At 39.5% G+C, this 22,455-nt stretch overlaps 1 protein-coding gene across 1 annotated transcript in view; it reads right to left on the reverse strand.

The window, feature by feature from the left end:
* The window catches only part of DOCK3 (dedicator of cytokinesis 3), a 222,681-nt gene that overhangs the window by 50,119 nt on the left and 150,107 nt on the right, over positions 1-22,455 (reverse strand). The window contains exons 17-27 of the mRNA XM_075514388.1: positions 22,205-22,311; positions 21,311-21,482; positions 20,537-20,634; positions 18,525-18,608; positions 18,070-18,170; positions 16,653-16,734; positions 10,103-10,273; positions 6,236-6,428; positions 4,254-4,381; positions 3,165-3,269; positions 909-1,007 (exon numbers count right to left, since the gene is read on the reverse strand). Coding sequence (XP_075370503.1) covers positions 909-1,007; positions 3,165-3,269; positions 4,254-4,381; positions 6,236-6,428; positions 10,103-10,273; positions 16,653-16,734; positions 18,070-18,170; positions 18,525-18,608; positions 20,537-20,634; positions 21,311-21,482; positions 22,205-22,311 — 1,340 coding nt within the window. The remainder of the gene's footprint in view (positions 1-908; positions 1,008-3,164; positions 3,270-4,253; positions 4,382-6,235; positions 6,429-10,102; positions 10,274-16,652; positions 16,735-18,069; positions 18,171-18,524; positions 18,609-20,536; positions 20,635-21,310; positions 21,483-22,204; positions 22,312-22,455) is intronic.

Raw genomic sequence — 22,455 nt, forward strand, 5'->3', positions numbered from 1 at the left:
TTATTCAGCCTCTCTATATGCACATTAAATATTTAGAAGCTGAAAGCCTATTCAGAGAGGACTTCTCACTGTTTCTCCATTTCATTTGTTACGGCAACGTAAGTTCCTGCCACGTTACATTCTTCTTATTGTCCATATTTTTTTGAGTGCCGTGCTAATCAAAAGCATTTTATATAAAACCTTGTCTTTATTTATGCAAATATTCTGCCTTTTAAACAGACTGTTGTCGGAGATACTCCTCTTTCCTATGGAACTTGAGATAAAAAGTTAGTTTCTGCTGTTTTGAGATGTGCCATTTCAAAATGTCAGTGGCAAAAAAGCCACCAGAGAGGTCTGTAGCCCTCACCAACCCCTTCTGTTCATGAAGAGCCATAATTTAAGTTAACATGCACAAATTTGGGAAGCATATAGCAAGTGGAGTAGTAAGGTTACTGCCTTCCCAAAAAAGATTTCATCTGCTAGAGACATCTGTATCCCTGAAAAGGCTTCAAATTCTCTTCTGGCATAAAATCAACACCCTTCGTAAGTAAGCTCCAATGCATATAGAACATCTAGTAAAATGCCTCAATGCATATAGAACATCTAGTTGTTCTACAGAACAACTGACTTTACGTTCACAGGATTAAAAAACCCCTGTTGCTCTATGTTCTATATGGTACAATAACTATATCCTTTTACATCTAATAATGTCCATCTTAGACTTTATTTGCTGTTATGAAGATAATTGAGTGCCCTGTGGTCTTAAATATTTTTGTAACACAGCACCTATTATTATATAAGTGAAAGGAAGGTCCATGAATAGAGTGCCAGCAAATGGGAATGATTAGCAGAGCAAGTAATGCTGGAGGATTCCCCTCTGCTCTCCCGTTCTGAGTGAATCGCACTACAGACATGATGTTCTGTTGTACCTTTAGTTCATCCTTGCTTTGGAAGTTGTCCAGTAAGTGCTGGAAATGAGTGTCTGACATCTGACGAAGCAAAGACAAAAGGCAGGAGACATACTCTCCCTGTTGACCAAATGAGAAACTATTTCATTCAGACAATCTGAAATTTCATAAATATAAAACTCAACCTGGGGTAAGGTATAAAGGGAGGGGTCTGAAATGGCCCCAATGCCTATGAGAGGAAAGCTGACATGCACAGAGATTAAAAATACTGCATGTTAACAGTTCTTGCATTACTGTTAATACACAGGAATACACCTCTTAGAGGCTCCTCCCCAGGTGCCAGTTTTAAAGGTCACTTAACCAATGTTGCAGTCTAAACAAAAATAATTTTAAATTATTAATACAGACATTAATGAATCGCCCTCCAAGCATGCAGTTTTTGACAAACACCTTTTTCAGTTACTTAATATACTGTGTCTATCAAAGGTGTGACTGCAGCTCATGCAGACATACCAGGAATTATTTAAACTAATTGGCTCAGACACTTGAAACAGTATAGCCATGACAGCATGGGATCAGTACGGGCTACAAAAGGCGTCTGGAATCTTGTAAATATTTGGCTTGTTAGTGTTCACCAAGTTATGTGCTGTCATAGCTACAGTACTAACAGTATTCCAGTAAGATATTCTGAATATAGTTTGGGTCAGCCTACATGAGCTACAATTACATTTCTGGCCTGCAAAGCAGATGCACCCTAACCAGTTACCACAGTATCCCAAAGTGTTTTCCAAAGATGAGCTCCCCCATTTTACATATCTGAAAGCAAAGCACAGAGAAGTTAAGCAATCTGTCCAAGGTAACAAGCAAGGCAGTGCCAAGAACGTAAGGACTATGTCTTTTGACTGCCAGTCCTTGCACAACACTATTTTTTTCTGTGACAATGAGCAATTAATTTGGAAAATATACAAACTACTTTCTAAGCAGTATCTAATAAGATTCCACATATCACTGTGCTGTGAAATACAAATTTAGGAACAAATACAAGGGGATTTTATACTTGGGACTATCCATTCCATTTTAATTTTTTCTCTAATTGGCTCAAGTATCTACCCAGAAGCTTTGACACAGGTTGTCCCAATAAACTTTACAGGGCTGAACTTCATTAGGAAAAAAGGTGTGCTCTTGTGTGTGAGGTGGCACGTGATAACTAACAGTAAGTCAAATGTAGGAGTAAAAGGAAACTGAGATGTTACTGGACATTTGCAAGCTAGCACCTTTCTTGTTTTGTATCAAAGAACATGTCTGAAAACTACTAAATGCCTTGTTCTTTATCAGGATTCCACCGTTTGTTAGTTTATCTGAGCTAACGTGGAAAGATACAACCTTTCCTCTTGAGTGAGAAGTGTACCTTAGTGTACCTCTGCCCCCAACAATACCTCTGAGGTTTCAGCCATTTGATAAAAAAGCAAGTCTAAAAAAAGGGATGTTCTGAACAACAGCTTAACATCATACATTGTGCAAAAGCTGAATTAGAGACTCCTACAAGCAAAAATAGACTGAAATAGGCTAGAATAGAAAAGGGTAACAAATCCAGAGAAGAAGGAAGCTGAACAGCAAAATTCTGGTTTTTTCTCCTCTTCCGTTGCACGTCAAAGAAAAAAATTCTTCCCCTAGGCTTACGCTGGCAGTCTGGACAAGGTGGTGGCTTTTCTGTCTTCTCCCACCAAGCTCAACAGCTCACTTGACTTAGGATCTGTTAATTTCTTTTTCAAAAGTACGTTGTGTTTCATTTGCATGAAATAATCAGTGAACCTGGACAGAAGCTCTCCAGGGTGTTAAGTAAAGGGACTTGTCCACTGAGCATTATGGTATTCTCAGTCTCAGGAGTCAGAGCCGGATACTCACATAGCCCTTGGCGATAGCTATTTAGGGCTGAAGCCCTAGGCAGCTACCCAGCTAGCATATGCCTCAACTTCTAAACAATAACTCTCAATCACAGCTGCAAAGACAAACAAGAAAACAACCTGGAAATCCACAACAGCTTCCTGAGCTCCACTGCTTCCTGCAGACCTCACTACTGCACAGAGGAAGGAATGGATTTGTGGCTTATTAAGGGAAAGAGACAAAGCCCTGGGCATTCATGCAGCAGAGATGATAATGAGGTGCCGGTGGTGGTGAGGGACTGAACCAAAGGTTAGAGAAGCAGGAAATAGAAACTGATTGTTAGTTACTAACAGTGATTTCTGCTGTGCACTGCGGGCAACGCTGCCCTCTTACCGCCTCCTGAGACTGCGATTTACTCATGATTGTAAGCAGAGTTTGTAAAAGCACGTCCAGGAGGCTCTCCACCATCATCTCAACCTCCTCCACGACATCTCCCTCCTACAGTAAGTGGTGAGCAAACAGACAGTTAGAAACTGGAGAGAACGGAACTGGCAAAGACAATTCTGCTGAGTCAGCCATACCACAAACTCGTTTTGACAGAGCACTCCGTAACAGAGGTTCAAAGAACTACAACCAAATTCCTCACTGGTACCAGATACTGTTGTGATGCCAGTGTGTGTGCATGTTTCCTCGTCAGTCTCTGATGGAAACACTCAGGGTCACAGCCATAAAGGTAAATCTATAATCAGAGGTCTGCATACACTCTAGAACACAATGGGATCAAATTATGTTCAGGAACCTTTATTCTGTGGCAGCATTATTTTAGCTTATTACCATGATACCTTTCATCTCATTCCTTTCACACAAAACCATAACTTGTAATTGGAAGTACTCATTGGTATGAATTATATTTAGCACCATGAGCTTCCTCCTTTAGAGTCAGGTGGGGAAACTTCACCACCCTCTGGTTTGTGAGCACTGCTTTAAATGATCAAGTTACCATTTGAGATCAGAGTATTATGATCATCAAAGCCGGGTGTTTAAACTCAGCAGCAATTTCCAGAAGTAAGTGTGATTTCATTGATTGGATAATTTCAGAGTATTCTCTTAACGTGAATCACAAAGTACTAGTTACTGTCTCTTGTAGAACTGCAAGTCCTTGAGCTGTGTAGAGCTTTTGAGCTCCATTGACATCTAAGTTCTGGGCTTGGATGAAGAAAATTAAACAGTGTCAAACCTGGTAAATGCGTATGCTTTTTTCCCCTCCTAACAGCAAGAACACTGTGTAATCAGAATGCTCTGAGTCACACACACAAAAGCAGACCCTCATTTCAGATGTTCTCCTGCTGACAGAAAGTTAGCAGAATTTCATTTTTAAAAGAATCTTCAAAAAACCTGTATTAACCTATAAAAACCCCTCAATCTTCATTTTACTAAATCAGTGGTGCAATTAAAAAAAAAAATAATCAAGCAGCAGATTACCAAAGAGCTGGTCTTGATTATGGAGAAGATACTACTGAGGATCCCAGAGCAGATAAGTAGCTCCTTCTGCTGTCGTAGGTGAAGGTGAATGTGGTGAAGAACTACAGGTAGCAGGATGCGCCGGGACTCTGAAAGAAGGAAAGTCAGGTCACAGGTCTTCCAAAAGAAAATTAAATTTCAACCATCCCAATCAGCAGCCTTTTGGTATCCAAACTAGCCTGCTGGTATACAGCACGTTTGATTAATTGGTGCATCTTCTACTGTACAGGTTGTAGTACACCACACTTCCAAGAACTGTATCTAATGAATTAATAATGCATCTAGTTTCAAAAGTTCGTAAATGCAGTATACGTGATGTTCTCAATAGTGATACAGCTTGGAAACCACAGCTGTGAACTGACACTTTCTAACGTTGATTTCCTTTGTGCAAACCCTTCCTCACTTCGTGTTGCTTTCCAGCTCTATTGTCACAGGCTAACAGAGCCTCTTGGAAGCTGGCTAATTTTTCCTCTTTTAGCTGGCTTACAAACCTTAATCTTATTAAAGAAGGGAGAGCAGGTAGTAGCTGCAGAAAAGAGCAGCCAAAACAGGAAAAAAGAGAGACAGGGAAAAAAGTGGCAAGATGTCAGCAAATGGAGCGACAGGAGAGAGGAAAGGAAAACAAGTCATCACCGTATGGGAGACAAGAAAAAGAGAATGTATCTTCCTTTAATGGCAAGACCTGAAGAGTAGGTAGGGTGGGCAGCCAAAAGATAACTTTGGAAACTAGATTCATCTTCCCGGGTGCAGATAGGACCTGGGAGAGATTGCTGACCTGGGAGTATCGGGTCATGCTTCCACGGGAAGGAATAGGATAGGGGTCTACCATTATGTTGGGTGGAAAATGTGGCATCTATTCAGTCATAGCTGCCTTGCAACGCTGAAGCTTTCTTTCTGGTTTTTGATGCTGTAGTGAGATGCCACGGTGCTGTGCAGCAGCTAAAAGCATCATCAGTTGCCAGTATCATTGTAAAGGAGAAATGAAGGTTAGTGGGAAGGACTAAAGCCCTGGACCCTGTGGGTAAAGTTACACCTGGCTTTATTGAGAAGACAGAAGAGGAGGTTTTTACCCATGAACTGGCACCCACAAAGACAAATATTTTTATCAATAGGTTCAAAACACTATAATTAGATAAAATTCACTGCCTGTTTCACAGCTGCCTTTGGACTAATCTACTCATTCTCTACACTCTCTCATATTTTTTGAGATGAATTTCAAATTTAAGGAAAAAAAAAGTTTATAAACAATTACAATGCATGGTTTAAACATGATTCTGTGTTGTTATCATTCTCACCTTGCACTGAGTAGAATAATTTGAGTGCACTAAGTTGAGATCCTCGCTACAGGGAAGATAAGCCCAATGGTGCTTTTTCTCTTCCCCTATTACCCTCATAACTTCTTTCATTCAGCCCTTCATGTATGAAATGAACTCACAATCTTCAACCCTTCCTCATTCAATTAATTCTTAACAAATTACTAGTTATATTGAACTAAAGAAATATTAAAGGCATAATGTAAAGATTAAACATACTTTAAAAGAACATGGTGGGTTTCTCACATAACTGTATCTCCCTGTTGCTCTTTCTCAGACAGTAAGCTTGCTGGAAAGGAGGTTATCTTCCTACCATGACAACAACAGAAGAGTAATACAAAGTATCAAGTGAGATTTGGCAGTTTTAATAACTGGCTTGATTTGTTAATGTACATATTTTTATCAACCTTTAGTAACTATGACTTATCCATGACGGATTTATAAACATTTTCTACCATTTTCTACCATTCACCGCAGTGAATGTATGGAACAGTGATGCCGCCAAGACAAATAATTACCAAGGTTATTGGCATTCAGCGACGAACTCTTTGTAACAAAGCAACTGCAAAATAAATGCAACGTGTTCCTGCTCTTAGCAGCACGACTCAGCCTCAGAGGCCGCTGTCTTACCTGGGAAGGAGAAGAGGCGGCTGTCAACAGTGCGTGCAATAGACTGTAGCTTCACAACATCCATTGACTGCCCGATGTGCACCGTGCTGGGCATGCTGCCCAGGGTACCCCTCACAAACTCCGCTACCTCCTGCACGGTGAACATCTGCAACAGCTCATCAAAGATAGCGGGGAAGGAGTTCAGCAAAGCAGCCTGGGAAAAGTAAACGAAGAAACTGAAAATTCTGGATTCTGTAACTGCAGCTACACGCCGTGAAATAGAAACAACAGTAAAACTGAAGTAAGGGTCTGCAAATAGCCACTGACTAGTGCACTATGGCTGGTGTTAACGTTTTGCAATACCTCAGGTTCAGAGTGAACAAATCACACAGAATATAAAAATCAAGTGCTGCTGCAATACTAAGTCTTACGATAAGTTGAGCACGTACATACTGTAGAGCTTCAAAAGGCTGTATTTTAGGACACAGCTTATAAAACAGAAAAAAATTGAGGTACTAGAGAACAGAAAATAGTCTATTTTTGTCGATTTACTTTTTTCAATAAATATAAAACGTGCTTCTGATTAGAGAGTCCCCTACCAATTTTTTGTATGGAGCAACTACCTAAGACAGTTTAAAAACTTCAGAAAATATTCTGAAGTGCAGAACACGTTGACAGCCCCTTAACCAGAGCAGCACTGTCATGTGACATTACAATACTTCTGCAACGGGGGGTGCGATTTCACGTGAGGGGCATCACATCATGCAAGTAAGCGTGCACGTGATTCTTGCAGTAACGGATATTTCCAGTACGCTGGAGCTATCCCTGAAGGTGATTCTTGAAGTGCGGAAACAGTATCAGCACAACCACCACCAAAAAGCCACACTCTTCACCTCTTATTTCACGCTTTTTCAATTAATTTCTTCGTAACAGCAGAACATTCCATGCATCGCCCTATCCCCAGGTTCCACAGACTTGGTGTCATACCTGACAACGGCCACACACCTCCAATGTTTTAAAACTCTTCTCTTTCTTCCTCTACGTCCTACCCAAGGCCCATACCCGCTTCCTCGTTGTAACTACTTAAATTCCTAGACGGTTGCCTTCTCGAGCTGCTGCGCAGCCTGGCTTCGATTCAGCTGCCTTGCTCGCGTCCGCCCCAGCCCCAGCCCCCCGCACACTTCCCTTCTCGCTGCCCCCCTCCCTTCTCCGAGGCTCTCCACACAAACCACGCTGACCTCCCGCAGAAGCTCAGATTTGCCAAACCTCGTTGCAGATCTCTGTTCAGCTTTGCCCTTCCAGAGTCTCAGCACCTATCAGTATTTTCTTCTATTCTGCAGGTTCTCCTTTTGCTCACAGATTTTTTTGTTTTCTCATTGCATAAACATTTCTGTACCTCTCCCGTGCTGGCTCTAACACTTGGCGTGCCTCTCCTAATCCCATATCATATACAGCTTCCTTCTTTGCCAAGTCTTTCCCAAAGTATCTTTTCCTTCAAACAACAGTGATATCTATTTAATAGTCCTCGAGCACAGTCTAAGTTATTTTTACAACTAACACTGTAGAGCCCATTAAATTATTCTGAATATAAATTTACCTCTTTCTTCTTTGTGCTTGTTCTTTCTCTCAACATCTTGTCTTGTTACAATCAATTCAGATTACACAAAACCCCACATAGCCTCCTGGGTGTTGTCACCTATTTGTTGCTACATATATACAGTGTACTAACAAAATAAACAAATATGAATCATTTAAATAGCTCATGGTACTCTTGGAAGGCTCTAACAGCTGCAAATCCAGTCATCATCTTTATCTTTGGGATAACACAAGTGAAATTACAACGTTGGCCCAATAAATCCTTACAGGAGTTTTCCTAAACTTATTTCTAACTATTACTATAAAGCAGAAGGATTTCTGTGGTGATTTAGGATACCCAGTAGCAATCTAAGGATATGCATGGGATCTCTTCAGGACGCTCTGGAGCCGTCTTGAGGAACAGCTACATCGTTTCATCAGTTCCTTGAAGGGCCCCTTTTTGTACAACACCCTAAAATATGCTGGAACATTACTCACGTCAAACTAATTGCCTGGAAGGAAGGACATAATCAGTTTTAATCTCATTGCTGGAAAGAACTATACTGAGATGTCTCTAATATCCTGGCTAAGAGGACAAGTGTGAAGAAAATTGTGTTTGCTAGGGCCTCAAGCATTTCTGTAGATATTTAACAGCTGTCCAGGTTTCCAGAACTAGTACATAATCTCCTTGGCTCTCCTGAACAATCTGACATATATAATCTTGTATACACCCTCAGTACTGTCTTTTCAGTGTGTGGATAGCATGAGCTGTTCCATTAATTACTGAAATATTCCACATTTCCTAGTTTCAAAGTACCAGCCACTTAAACATTGAATTCCAGTTTCTATGCAGGAAAAGAGGGTTTGGGGTAGGGAAAAGGGATTAACTAGGAACATCCGTGATGAAATATTTGTGCAGTTCTGGGGATCATTACTTACAGAATTAAATGACGGCCTTGAGGTACCACCACACTTTTGTGGGGCACATGTCCCAGCTCCGCTCGCCTGCCCTCCAGGCTGAGAGGCCTATGGGGCAAGTGGGATCAAGGGCAACATAGTGGCAAGGGGGAAACAAAAAGCAAACTTTTCAAAGATTAAACAAGGACAGGCTTTACAAATTACAAAAGTCCAAAGTAAGAAATACCGTAGTGAGAGAAAGGAGGGGGGAAAAAAAAAAAAGAGACAAAAAGAAAAAGGGAAAATAATCCCATCCTCAAATCTAGTCTCCCTCTGTATTTGTGATCAACACAACTGCAAAACAAAGAACCCTAAACAGCCTGCATTCGTAAGATGCTGCTTCCACTCACTGTCACTTTGCCTGCAAAACTCTGTGCACTGGTTTCTCGTGTTCCTGGCTCATCTTATTATACCCACTAATGGGTGAGTAAATAAAAGATTAGAGCAGCTGCTCTCAACAGCTTTCAGAGCAGGTTCTTAAGAAAGAGATCACGTTGCTGGCAGCTTCCTAACCAGTGGAGTCACTCTTCTGTTGCAACGTTCACAGCAACTGCTTCTTTGGCAAACTATAGTAGCTGTTCAAAACATCTGTAAATAGTAAATTAGCGATTACAAATCGCCTTCACATTACCAGGAAGTTCTAGGTCGTCCATTCTGACATTCTCGGAGCTCAGGCACACACAACACATTTGACGTTACTGTTTAAAACTTTTAAAAGCAGAAGTATGTAATTTAGTGCAGTGGTCTTCAAAATACGAAACAAAACTTAGCAGCATCCTTACTCACTTTGAGTAGTACCTTAAGCCCACAGGAAGTCTTCGTGAAGTCATCTGGGCCATATTCAAAATAATGTGTTAAATGTGAGTGTGGGTATCACAGTATGCTTGCCGTCAGGCTGCGTATGATTCTGACCGTAATTTTAGAGTATGCTGGAATTAAGTTTATCTGACTGTGAGTACATCAACTGAACTTCTCTACGGTGATGTTGCTATGACCCTAAGTATTGACTTGAGCTACTACAATTGAGGGTTTAAAATTTCTTGAGGCCAACCAAAAGACACATGAATGAGAGACTGGAAAATGCAGTTTACTTTTGTGAAGAGCAAAAATTGTATTCTCATGTGACAAATCACTTTTCTCTTCAGAGTCCACAGTTCAGCTCACCGGTATCTGTGAAGTGGTGCAAAGCTACTGTCTAATAACTTCACTTGGCTACGTCACTTGCCAGTATCATCAGCTTGTTAGAGGGGGAAAACTCTACTAACCTGCATTTAATTGTCACGTGCCCATATACACTACCTGTGCAGAAAACAGCTGCCTTTTGGTTTGCCAGTTAAAGCGTAGAAAATAGCAAACCTGTGTGAAGATGAGAGTCTCAGAGCTCCTGCTGTCCAAGCTGAGCACAAATCTGATGGACTGGAAAAGCTCCTGGATGCTGGAGCGGAACTGTTCCTCCTCCATTCCACAAGTAGCTCTGGAGTAAAGGATCCGAGATTGGACAATGAACTTGAAAAGATATTCCAAGGCCTTAAGGAGCAGGAGAGGAAGGAGATTAAGATAGAGAAAAAGAGAGAAAGAAAAATAAAGGAGCTTTAAAGAGAGCCAGGAAAGATTCGAGGTGCATAATAACTAAATTCTTCAGCTGTAGAAAGGAGAAAGAAAACCAGGTTTTATAAATTGTATAATTCAGTTAAGGAAGAGCTACTCATAGGCAAGTACCCATTCTCAACCAATAATGTTTGTTACTAGTATGTCCCACTAACAAAAAAAGTATGCATTTAAGTCAAATAGACAAATTCGAGTTACATAATTTGAGGAAAATCTTAGTGAAGATAAGAGACTTCTGGTTTTCCCATTACTTGGCACAATGACTGTAAGCGTCTGAAGAAGCTATTCTCCTGTTTTCATTCAAATTTTACCTTTAATTACTTGCGTTAGCTAATCTAGATTAAGATAAATTGACTGTCAGTGGAACGGAAGACGGGTCACCTGGAAAAAGGAGAATCTACTTTTCATTATGAACACAACAGCAAGGTTCACCTTTATTTCTGGCAGCTACAGGTACAAACAGAAATAAATGCAGGTGCAGAAATAGAAGACGACAAGAGCAGCATGTGAAGCCCTCTGGCAGCCCACAACAGGAGCAAGCAGCAGTACTGTAGGGAGTCTCTTTTTACTTTGAGCTGTGGGAAGTTACAGTGTCTTTCTTTTATTGTCACATATGAAACTAGGAGAGCACCCAGCAGAGGGAGAATACCCTGCACAGAAGATGGCATTTAACACTGTTATACAATGGGTGATAGATGCTGAAGGACTGGCAAGTTGGATCTTTTTGCAGAAGAATGATAATTTCCTCTATGACATGTCTAGATTAAGTCTGAATTTCCAACCTAAACACCTTTAAATAAAATTCTGTAAATGACATTATGCGGAACTCCATTTATTCGGCAGCAGTGTCAATGAAGAAAAATATATTGTTCTATGCAGTCTTTAAGAAGCTTACCAACCTATCAAAGGTTCTCACAGACGCTAATATAGCAATGTAAGATTCCACACAGCAACAAGGCCTTTCTGATCACTTGGTGTACACACCTGTCAACACTGAAATGTGCTAAGTTTCAGTGACATTTAGACTTCACTCCTTCCCTTAGTGCTTAACATGATAGACCATTAAAGCAAGACTAAGGGAAGACATGATGCATAGTTTGATGACAGCCTCAAATTCAGCAGAGGAAACAAACAGGCTGGAGCTTCAGTAATCATAGTCTATACAGAAACATTAGTAACATTCCACTGTATTCGCTGGAAAGTATTCTTGTCTTGCTTCACTGTTTGGAAACTGAAAGTTAATTCAAATACAAATTTTGCCCTCATCAGATATTTTTTCATCCATAAGATGCCCCTCATTGAACCACCACGCTATATGCCCGAATATGCAATGTTATGTTGTAAGCTTTAGGATGCTACAGCTTTAAGAATAGAGAATGGAAATGTGAAATTCCTCATAAAGCCATCACAGATTTCAAAATGCCACTGATATTTACAGCCATTCTTTTTCAGGAATGATGGCAACTTTGGTAATTTGGCAGTACATTATTTATACTTCCGTACTAAAACATCTCCCAGTGGGGCTTCCTTACACCGAAGAACTTCATCAGGAAATAACACTGGATATTTCTGGATAGTTTCCAGACAAAGGTCAATTGGTTCACAAGAGTCAGCTCTTCAAGGTTAGCATCTCTGCTGCTAACACCAAATACAGCAAGTCAAGTGCTCGTACAAGCTGTTTTATAGGTTTGGTATAGACAACCATAATTCTAACCTGAAAGCTCATAACTTTAATGTGAAGATTATGTTTTGCAATGAATCAGAGAATTTATGTATGAAATTCTATAATTCTCTGTTGAAAGTGAAATGGCAGGCTTTCAGAGACACTTGACAAGCTAAACTGTTGCCTAGAATGAGCCCACAAAGGCAGTTAACTGAAGAGTTCAGTGTGTTTGCAGACACATGGCTGAGATGGTAAAAACACAAACCAAGTCTTGTTAGCACAAATCAGCACTTGGACTAACTTTGACTTACTCTTACTACTTACAAAATCACAGATATGATGCACATACGTGCCTAAAGACATAGAAGTGCAATGAAATAAAATTCAAGCCTTCTATTATGTTTGGCATGATATAAAGTATCAGTATCAAATTAAAGGAAGTTTCTTACAAATGTAGTCTGTAAGCACGTTCACACAATAGGTGAGCATGCACCACTCACCTGTGACCAGCAACCTACAGACTCGGGGAACATCACATGCAAAACTTAAGTGGACAAACAGCATCATAGCCTTATTTCCTCTCAACCAAACAATTCCTAAATTCTACCAGTGGTACTCCAGGAGAGACGAGAAAAGGAGTGAGAAATGTGCATACAGATAACGCATCTCAAAGAACTTCCACTTACTAATAAGTAACCTTCCTTTCTTCTCCGACTGACTGTCCGTATGCATGTTCACTCTGTGAATACCGGAACAGCACATCTCAACTTGCACAGATTACCTGGTGGTTGGTTGCAATGTCACAGGAGAATTAAAACCGGAAGACCACCATGACAAAAGCAGCATCACTTAGAAGCTTCTATGATAACACAGGCAAGAAAGTGGATAAATTTCTGTGGTTATTCTGCAGGTCTAATGGATAAAGATACTCTTCAGAGACACTAGTGTCACTTAATCCTTCAGGGGTTATGCTCAGACAACATTTGATGGTTCTACTGTAGCACATTCATAAATCCAGTGGACAGTACAGCTGCACATCTGGACTCATCTGCTGTAGAGATGAAAAGTCTCTTTAATTCAAACAAAAGGCAAACCATACCTGATATTCAGAGTATGAACGGATGACTCGACCTTGTATAGAGCTGCTTTAAGAAAAAGCACAGATCAACTTCCTAACTCAAGAAACACAAAGATTATTTTAGGAAAGAATCTGGAGTATGTAGAATGGGTAACCTCATCACAAGCACAGTGTATGTAAAGAGCATTAGCTCTGAAGGTCTGAATCTCTTTCACTGTCCTAACCAAAGTGAATAAAAGCCATTTTCAGTCTCTGAGTATCCACTTCACCATTCACGAGCAGCTAGCAAACTTCTTCCTGCTACTGTCAATGTGTTTTTTCCAGAGAACAGCATACTTGCTTCAAGTACAAGAAGCATCTACTATGCAGTTTTAAGAAAGAAGTACAAAGGTTCAAGTGAAGGTACCAATTGGAGTCTTGTGAGAGCAGATAAAAGACCTAGGGAAAAGTCCAAGGCATCAGCAATAAAAGAAGTCCCACAAACAGGCTGACCAGGGTGGAACAATTATAATTACATCAGCAATCTTCTGGTATTCTTAGACAAAACGAGACTGTAGAAAATGTAAATCACCAAATAAGGTGATTATTTCTGAATGATGTAATCAGTAAGTCCAGAGACAGACTGGTCTCAAAAGCAACAGACTGACATTTCTTTTTTAAATTCAGGGTGAAGAAAACAATTTGGAGGAGTCCCCAGTCTCAAAAGGCAGGCTGAGAATGTAATTCCCACTCTCTCATTCACTAGCTCCCTGGCTGGCATGGCTCAGAACGTTCAGGGTTTTGAAGAAGTCAACTGGGAAGACTGACCCTTTCCGTACCACTGATTCATGTAAAGCCCCATAGTAATGCTGTGCAGTACCTCAAAGTCTCTAAAAAAAGTTTGATGCATGTTCTGCGTGGTTCAGCTCCAGAACACCGATATGAAGGTGTGACTTCCTGAAGAAGAAAAGGTCTTGCTTTTTCAGTGGGTTCCTCAATCTAGGCAAAAACCACCTGTGATTCTACTACTGGAAGATACTGGAAGATAACTGAAGCTGAAAGGGCATCTCCTAGAGACACTTCATAAATTTTGCCATGACCAGCAGGGAAAGTAAAACTGTCTGTGAAGCCATACACGGACGCTTCGTTACAGAATTCTCCAGGGAGGCACCGGCAGCTGTATCTGGATGCAGCTTACGTGGAGCTTGTTATAGGGCATAATAAAGCAACATGATGCCGTGTGTTCTAGCACAGGTAGAGACATCCTTTCGATTATAATTCCTCCAGGTTTCATATAAGTTTTTTGAGAACTAAGAGCAGTCTTGAGGGAGGTAAGTAATTTTAGGAATAGTCTAGAGCACAGCTTGCTAATGCCAAAGTCGAAAATCAGAATCCTATGAGACACCTCCATATCCATCATGAATGTACACGGGCGGTCGAGAGCCAAAAAAGTGCAGAATTTCAACACCTGCTTTAGGGTACTACATTTAACAGCTAATTCAGGGAAAAAGGGATAGAGAGCTATCCTGTTTTCTCAGCTGAAGAACTACTAATGCAAGGAATGTAGTGAAGACATCCAAGACCACATAAATTCCCAACAGTAGAATATAGTACTAGTAATGACACATTAGCAATGATAATGGTTTTGGTACAAACTTGCTCCAAATGCCTGAAATAAAATCTGGAAACAAAGAAGGAATTCACTCACTTTCCTGTAACGGAAGAAGATAAAGACCTTAATTTGGGCCTCCAAGATATACCTGCAGAGGCAACTGTCTGAGTAAGATGTGACAGCAGTGTCAGTGGTAGAGGATGCACTGTTAGGTCTGTGGAAACTCTGGTGGTAATTATAATTCCTGTGCTTGGAAAGGCTTGGGCTGTCAGGTCTTCAAACTGACCTCACTCATGGAGGGAACAGCTACTTTCTAGGCAAGCACTTGAGATTCCCAGTAAGCAAAGAGCTGCCTTGGAGTCCTTGAAAGAATGTACCCCATTCACAAACAGCATGTTGAATAACCCAGCTGCTGAAAGACATTCCAGCACTCATATTTTTAGTATTTCTGAAGAGGACTACTATGAGGTTCAAGAAATGCAGACCACATAGGGACAGTATCATACATCTCTATTTGCTGCATGGCATATAGCACTGAGTGGTTTGAGAGGGAAGAAAACCTTCTAGAAGTCATTCCAGCTAGAGATCTTCCTCTCATCTCATAATTTTAATAGTTTTATTTGTAATTCAAAAAAAGAGGAAGGTAAGGATGGAAACAAAAAGAATGAGAAAGTTGATAATTTCTTGGAAAGACATCTTTGCCCCATTTTTACCATTCCCTATGAATCTGTGGTTGAAAAGTATTACAAAGAAGAACTTTCTAAGTATGCAAATATCTACAAAAGACAAAGTAAAAAGGGCATTATACCAGTGTTAAGTATCAGGATATGATCTTAACAGGAGATCTTGAAAGCTAGTTGATGGCGGTGATGCCATACCATTCAAATGGAACAGAGATTCTCAAAAAATAAAAAATACTTCCTCAAAAATAGTGACTAAATTAGACTAAAGGAGGCAAAACAAAGAACAAAAATATCACAAGAAGAAAGAAAAAGCCACGATAAAGTTTGAAACATATGCCAAGACACAAGCGTAAATACATTTACAAGGAACAACCTCTGACTTTCCAAATGGTTGCCAGAAATTAAAGGAGTATATGTATGTGTGCGTGCTTCATCTGCGAGATGCTTCACCTATTTGTACCGACATGAAAAAGTGAGAAAAGAAAAGTGCTAATCTCTGCCACTGCTACTAGTTCTAAGAGTGCCCAGACTCAAATGTTTGGACATAAGCCTACTCAGAGTAAGGTGGTACAGATGGACATTCACTCAAAGAAAAAGATCTTCCTGCAAATTTTGGAATCTTGTATTTAGGTACGTGGCACACTATCTTTCCATTTTACAATTACACATGGTAAAACTAATACTTTATTTATTCTTTGATTTCTCTGTAATAGCACCAAAAATATTCCCGTTGTTTCACACACCATTAGAGAGCTGTGCCCTCCTGTGAGATCATACTCTCTCTCATCACGGAACTGTGATTCAGGTCCTGTGCAATGAGAGTTGTTAGAATTTCCATCCAGTTAAAGGCTCATTTATCTGCTTCTTAAAATACTCCAGAACTTCAACCAGTAATACAATGAAGCTGTGTCACAGCCAGAAATGAAAAGCACATATCTTTGATCCACAGCACCTGGGCCTAATACATTTAAAATAACTGCTTCTTGAAGTGCAAGGTGTAGACCACATACATAAATGGTCAGTGCATATATACTCCATGTAAGTCCCACTTAAGTTCTCCATAGGGCTTCACAAGGACTGAAGGAGACATAATTCTTCCATTTTTTTCTGCACAAGAGTGAATCTCCCCCTAAAATTAAAATTTTGGCAAAATATTAAAAAAAATTCTGGTTAAACAAATAAGAAGTCAGTGCCAGACTACTCTTGACATTATTTACAGCTTCCCTGGCCCTTTTGTAGTCGCAAGTGGCAGAGATACACAAATACTCTTATTGAATACATACTCTCATTGCTTCCTGGATGTGGTCTTGGCGTACAAGCTCAGCTGAACGGTCCATGTACCACTTCAAACATCGGATCAGTTCTCTGAAAATAACGAACAGTGAAAATAAGAGGAACCTTCAGCACTATTTTAAAAATAGTCAGGCACCAAAATTTTTGGTTTTAGGGAGAAATCTATAAAATAGTCTCATTTCACTCAATTTCAGCGGTCAGTGTCCTAGCTACTGAATTACGTAATACATACATTTATTTAAGTTTCAAAATCAGAAAATAATTTCTTCTCTGTAATTGACTTAGACCGTGAGGAACACTAAGAGAACATCAAAAAGATGTTATTAAAGAGATAGCTTTGATAAAGGCATACTTTTAAGACCAAAACGTACTTTTTTTTTTTTTTTTTTGGTAAGAAATTCCAGATCTCTTCTAAGTAAGAAGTTTTTAGAAACTAAGATCACAAAGAAAACACAGGCATCTATTTTCCTAAGTACACAATACTATTTGGACTAATTTAAAGAGTTGTATTAAAAACAAGTTTTATTTCAGACATCAGACTACCAAAAATAATTTGTTTTGTCTGAAAGAGGTGATAATTAACACAAAGCAGAACACCTTTTTACCCTCTGAACATGGACTATGCCTTCTAGTGTTGTATAGTATCTACAGTTTTTTACCTGCCATTGACAGAATATTTTTTATATATATATTTTTAATGACTCTAAACTGTGAATGGCTTAAAGCAATCAAAACCAATTACAAGCTGTTTTTAATAGTTTATTGTGGCCAAAGATAGAATATGCTCAAATATACAAAAGAAATGGTCTAAAAGAAAGGAAAACAACATCCTGAATGATAACTGTTACTGCTTTCAAAAATCTGTCTTATTCTCTGATGCAAAACTCAGAAAAAGAATACTAGAAAATAAGGCAGAATCTTCAAAGTGACAGTGAAAATTAAGTTTCTGATCTACTGAAATTACACATTTACTGTAATCAAATAGAACACCTTCTTATGTGAATACCTGTCTACTTTGGAAGAGGAAATTACAATTAGCTCTCTAAGCTTTCACACAAGTCTTATAACCCAACATCCTTAAGATAAGAAACGTATATGCTCTTGGTAGCTCATTAGTACAGACTGATAATGAGTTGCTGCCGAGTGACAGTGTCTCTTCCGTTAAAAAAAGAAAAAAGAAAGTAAGATTTGCCAGTTCAGAAAGGCAAGATAAATTCCCAAGTCTGCTCATTCTTAGCCACAGGTGACATTCAGCAGCTTTTCTCTATTAACTGTGCTGGAAAACTTTCATCTGAGTAGTTCTGCTTTTGAAAACCACTGCTAACATGAAGGTTACGATTCTGATGGTGACATGATTCAAAAGCTTGCTAATACCATCTCTTGAAGTGATGGATGAACAAAACCTACTTGTAAGCCAGTGCTCCTGCAAAGTGCTTCTGAATGTAAGTGTCCATCACAGGTCGAAAATGAAAATACTTGCTGTCACGCAGCAGATTTATGATGAATACCTGTGGGAGGTGAAAAAGTAATCCCACACTAAAAGAAATTGCACATTGTTGCTAGGTGTCTATAAACAAGTTACACAAGCTAAGGAACAATGAAATACATGAGTTTCTTTAAACAGTCAGTAGTTGTGTTATCAGATGTTACTGTTTGCTTCTCCCAAGTGACAGCAAATATTGCTGTCCGCGGATCTGCTGAGGCTATCCCTGCCCTCCTCACCCAAGATTACTACAGAAAACAAGGCTAGATCCAGCTGAGTATTTCATATTTCATGGAAGTAAAATACTAGCAACATGATAATAAGAAACTTAAAACTCACTGACCATGAGATAAAGAAAAGTAACAATTCAGCAGCTTACCAAAGACTGAAAGACCAACAGACCATACTTTTCTGTGTTGTCATCCAAAACTACAAACAACGTGTCCAGAATATCTTGTAGGAACTAAAATGACATGAATAAACAAAGAATTTCAAATTCAATTGTATTCAAAAGAATGTTATTTCCCCCCTGCTTTAATTCTTTCATACATGTTGATATCTTTGTGAAACACTTGCCAAGGACAAACCACTGCAGGTTCATCCATATGATGCGACAGATTTTCATTTGTTTTTACTAAGAAGAATTGTTCTCTTTACAAGGAATATTTCTAAACAAAAATGACAGAAAAACAAAGAGTAAGAAACATGTACCGCATGCCTGATTTGTAAATATAACTGAGTGTTCCTTTCACTGTAAGCTGACTAAAAGTGCTGCCTAACAACCCTAACAACAGGGGCAAAACAACTTACTTTCGTTCTCATATCATCAGAGTGCATCAGATACTGTTCGTCATCAAATTGAAGACTTGGAAGCACATTAACTGGTGCTCCAAATTATGTTTAGTATTGAAAACTTTTGTTATATGACAGAAAGCAAAGCTTTTATAACAAGCATTAGTTGGGTCAAGTTACATACTGCCAATTGTTTCTTTCATCCAGAGCACTGCGGCTTACTGAATGCTGACAATTCAGTGATTTTCTTTCCTGAAAGCACAGTCCTCAGAAAGGATGACTGTGAAGAAGAATGCCGAAGATCAAGTCAACCGCACATTCTCTGATGATTTTTTTAATCTATCCTAATTAAATTTCTGATGTGGAAAACAAGACATAAAATGTAACAATTTATGAAGTCTCCGAAAGGATAAAATTTCTTTTTTTTCTGAATTATTGCATTCTGTTCTTCATATCCCACTGCCAAATGGCAGCTGATTTAGGGAGGGAATCAATTATTTCTCCCCCTGGAATAATTTAATCCATATCTTTTTATGCTTTTCACTATAAAAACCAGATACCTGGCACATTAACATTCAAGATATGGCAACATTCACATGAGTTACAGTGAAGTGGCTTTAATCACAAACTACTAATTAAGTGACGGGATTTCTCTTTGGTTTCTCCTCTTTGGTTGTTTGCCATTACAAATTATCTCCTTTTACTTCTAGATTTACAGAAATAAATTCTAGGAAGAGTTCTCAGCGCACCTAAAATTATCAGACGGATATCTGGAACGCACTATTTTGCTGAGACCACAAGTATTCAAATGCATTTTGAAGTTCCTTTGACCTAAGAAAGTTCAGGTGACACAAAGGACTGGCATGTAGAGCAACAGTGGTTACAAAACATGACAAAATTATCAGATTAGGAGATAGACTACTGATAGGTTAGACACGCTAGAGAGCAACTGGTACTCCAGGCAACAGCTCCACTTCACAGTGCTGGGACAGGAAAATGGGTTTGCAGGATGGTTCATTGGCCACTGAGCAAAACTTAACTTTCAAGGTTGCACATTTCTTTCTCCTCTACACAGACGTTTTGGAACATATTTGCGAAATAGAAATACAGATCAACTCTACTGGCTGTTTGAAAAGGCCAAGTTTTCTGAGTCAGCTGTTTTCTTCACTCTAGAAATGACCAACCACACTTACGCAATTTCAGAGAATGTCCTTTAGAAAATACTACTGGAACAGATACGTCTGCACAAACACCACTACTGGTGGCTACGGCTACATCAGCAAGCAGTGTGGCTCAACAGGAGTGGGCTTGCAGAGTGGAACAACTGGTGCTGAGGACCTGATACTCGCAGCACATGTGGGTGAGGGAATTTTACTAAGGATTAGCTCTACTTTGATCCTAAGGACTAACTGTCCGTTAGTTTTCTGGAGTGTATCTTCCTGTTCAGTTTCATGTCAAAATAAAATCCCAATTCATACACTCTGAGAATTCATAGCGTGATTAAAAAGTGCAGTAAGAGGGAACATTTGGAAGTGGAATGCAGGTCTGAATTCACTTGCTATCACAGGCACATCCAAAGACTATTATTTCATGTTGTACCTTAACAATTTCCTCGCCACTGACATGTCTCAGTCGTCCTAGAATATCCATCACACGATCTGGGTAAGCTTTCCATTTCAGCAGGGCAAGCAAATCCACTGCAGAACAGTGAGAGAAAGAGCTAGAATCCATATGCAGAGGGAAGAATGGCAACCCCAGACCCACCAGAGATTCATTACATGTTACACTTCTGCTCTTGTTGCAGGTCACACTTCTCAGCAAAAAAAATAAATAAGGGAAAATGAGAAGGAAAATATGGAGTAAGTCCAATACTAATAACAAGGAAATGAATGGAGGAATGGTAAAGTACTTTAAAAAGAGTAAAGACTGCATTTTTCCCTATGTTACTTGACACTGCACTGTGGACAATCCAGTTTTGTCTTCCCATGCTTCAGGGACGTTGCCATAACAAATTTTTATTAGTAACTCTGTAGAAGCTGAACAAAACAAACTTCGGATTGTGTAGAAGTGCTAATGTTGAATTTTTTGTTTTTCATCATTTAGTGAAAATTAACTTCACTTTAACATATTACCCTTCTCTTGCACTCACAGTAATGTCTGTAATTTCTCTGCCATCTGTCAATATCCTTATTTCCTCAAAGAAACAGTTTCTGCGCGTTTCAATAGCATTAATAAAAAAAAAAGGCATACATATGAAGAAATCATAACAAAGGAGTATTTTAGTAAAATAAACAGAGCACAAGTATACCCATCTTATCTCTCTTTTTCATAATCCCTGTTGCCTTGAGCAATTTTGAAGGACCAGCTACTTACCATTCTGGGTCAGTTTGGTAGAAGAAAGCTGCGTGGAGACTGAAAAGGTCTCTTTGGTGCTGCGTTGGAAAATGAGGCTGGAAGGGATGTTGGGGCAGCCATTGTAGTCCTCTTTGCAGCAAGGCAGCCCCAGGTACAGCGCGTGATTGTTAAATGTGCTGTTCTCATCACACTGCAGGTACAGGACAAGAAATGGAATTGTACCTAGTCTCTCTCATTCCACACACTCACACCCTGACAGCAATTGCCTAACAGTACTTTCATTGACCTTCCGGGTGCACAAAAACACTTCTAAGAAAAAGCTGTGCTTACCACCTTCAGGGCCTGCACATACACAAAAGAGACCCAGCTCTAGAAAGTGTGGGCTCCTACCCACTGACTCTTATAGAACTTATCACGATCTTCCAACTGTACAACTTAGTGCTGCTGTCTGAAAACCACACTGAAGAAATAAACCAAGGTAAATCAGCAGGAAGAAAAAAACCACCAAACAACCCTCCCCAAACCCCTTGCTACGGGGTTGCCAAGCTGTAGCATTGGAACGTGATGCATTTGAAGTACAGCATAATTTCGTAATACAAAGGTACAGAGTAATGCCATAGGCTGGTAAAACTGCTGAATGCTCATAAACACTAGTATGTTTGAATTCAAAATGGATAGGATTAACATAAGGTAAATCATCATTATCTGAAGGGAAAAGGTGAGCTGTACCTAGAATAGAAGGCTGTATCCATGCCTAGTCATGTGATCTGGAATTTATAGACTTTTGAAACTACTATTAATCTGTTCCTCACATACTTCTAATGAGGGGGAAAAAAGACAATGTAATGACCATACTTATTTAAACTGAAGTAGAGATGAGTAGGTGAAAAGCCTGCAGAGAAGAACTGGTACCTTATAAACATAAAGCTCATGGATATCATCCGACAAGGTAGTGCCATCATCTCTCATCAATGGAGTGAACGCAAAACCAAAGAGCTTCTTTTCTCCCTTGTCTTTTGCTGTAGCAAGAGATAGAAATAAGGAATCATATTTGTACATATTCTGTCCATCCATATATACCACAAGGTTATTCACTAACTTCTCTGCACGCCTAACAAAAAGCTTGCAGGTTACATAAGAAACAACATATCATATACTATGTC

The sequence above is a fragment of the Mycteria americana genome, chromosome 11, assembly GCF_035582795.1.
Source record: "Mycteria americana isolate JAX WOST 10 ecotype Jacksonville Zoo and Gardens chromosome 11, USCA_MyAme_1.0, whole genome shotgun sequence".
Taxonomy (NCBI): Eukaryota; Metazoa; Chordata; class Aves; order Ciconiiformes; family Ciconiidae; genus Mycteria; species Mycteria americana.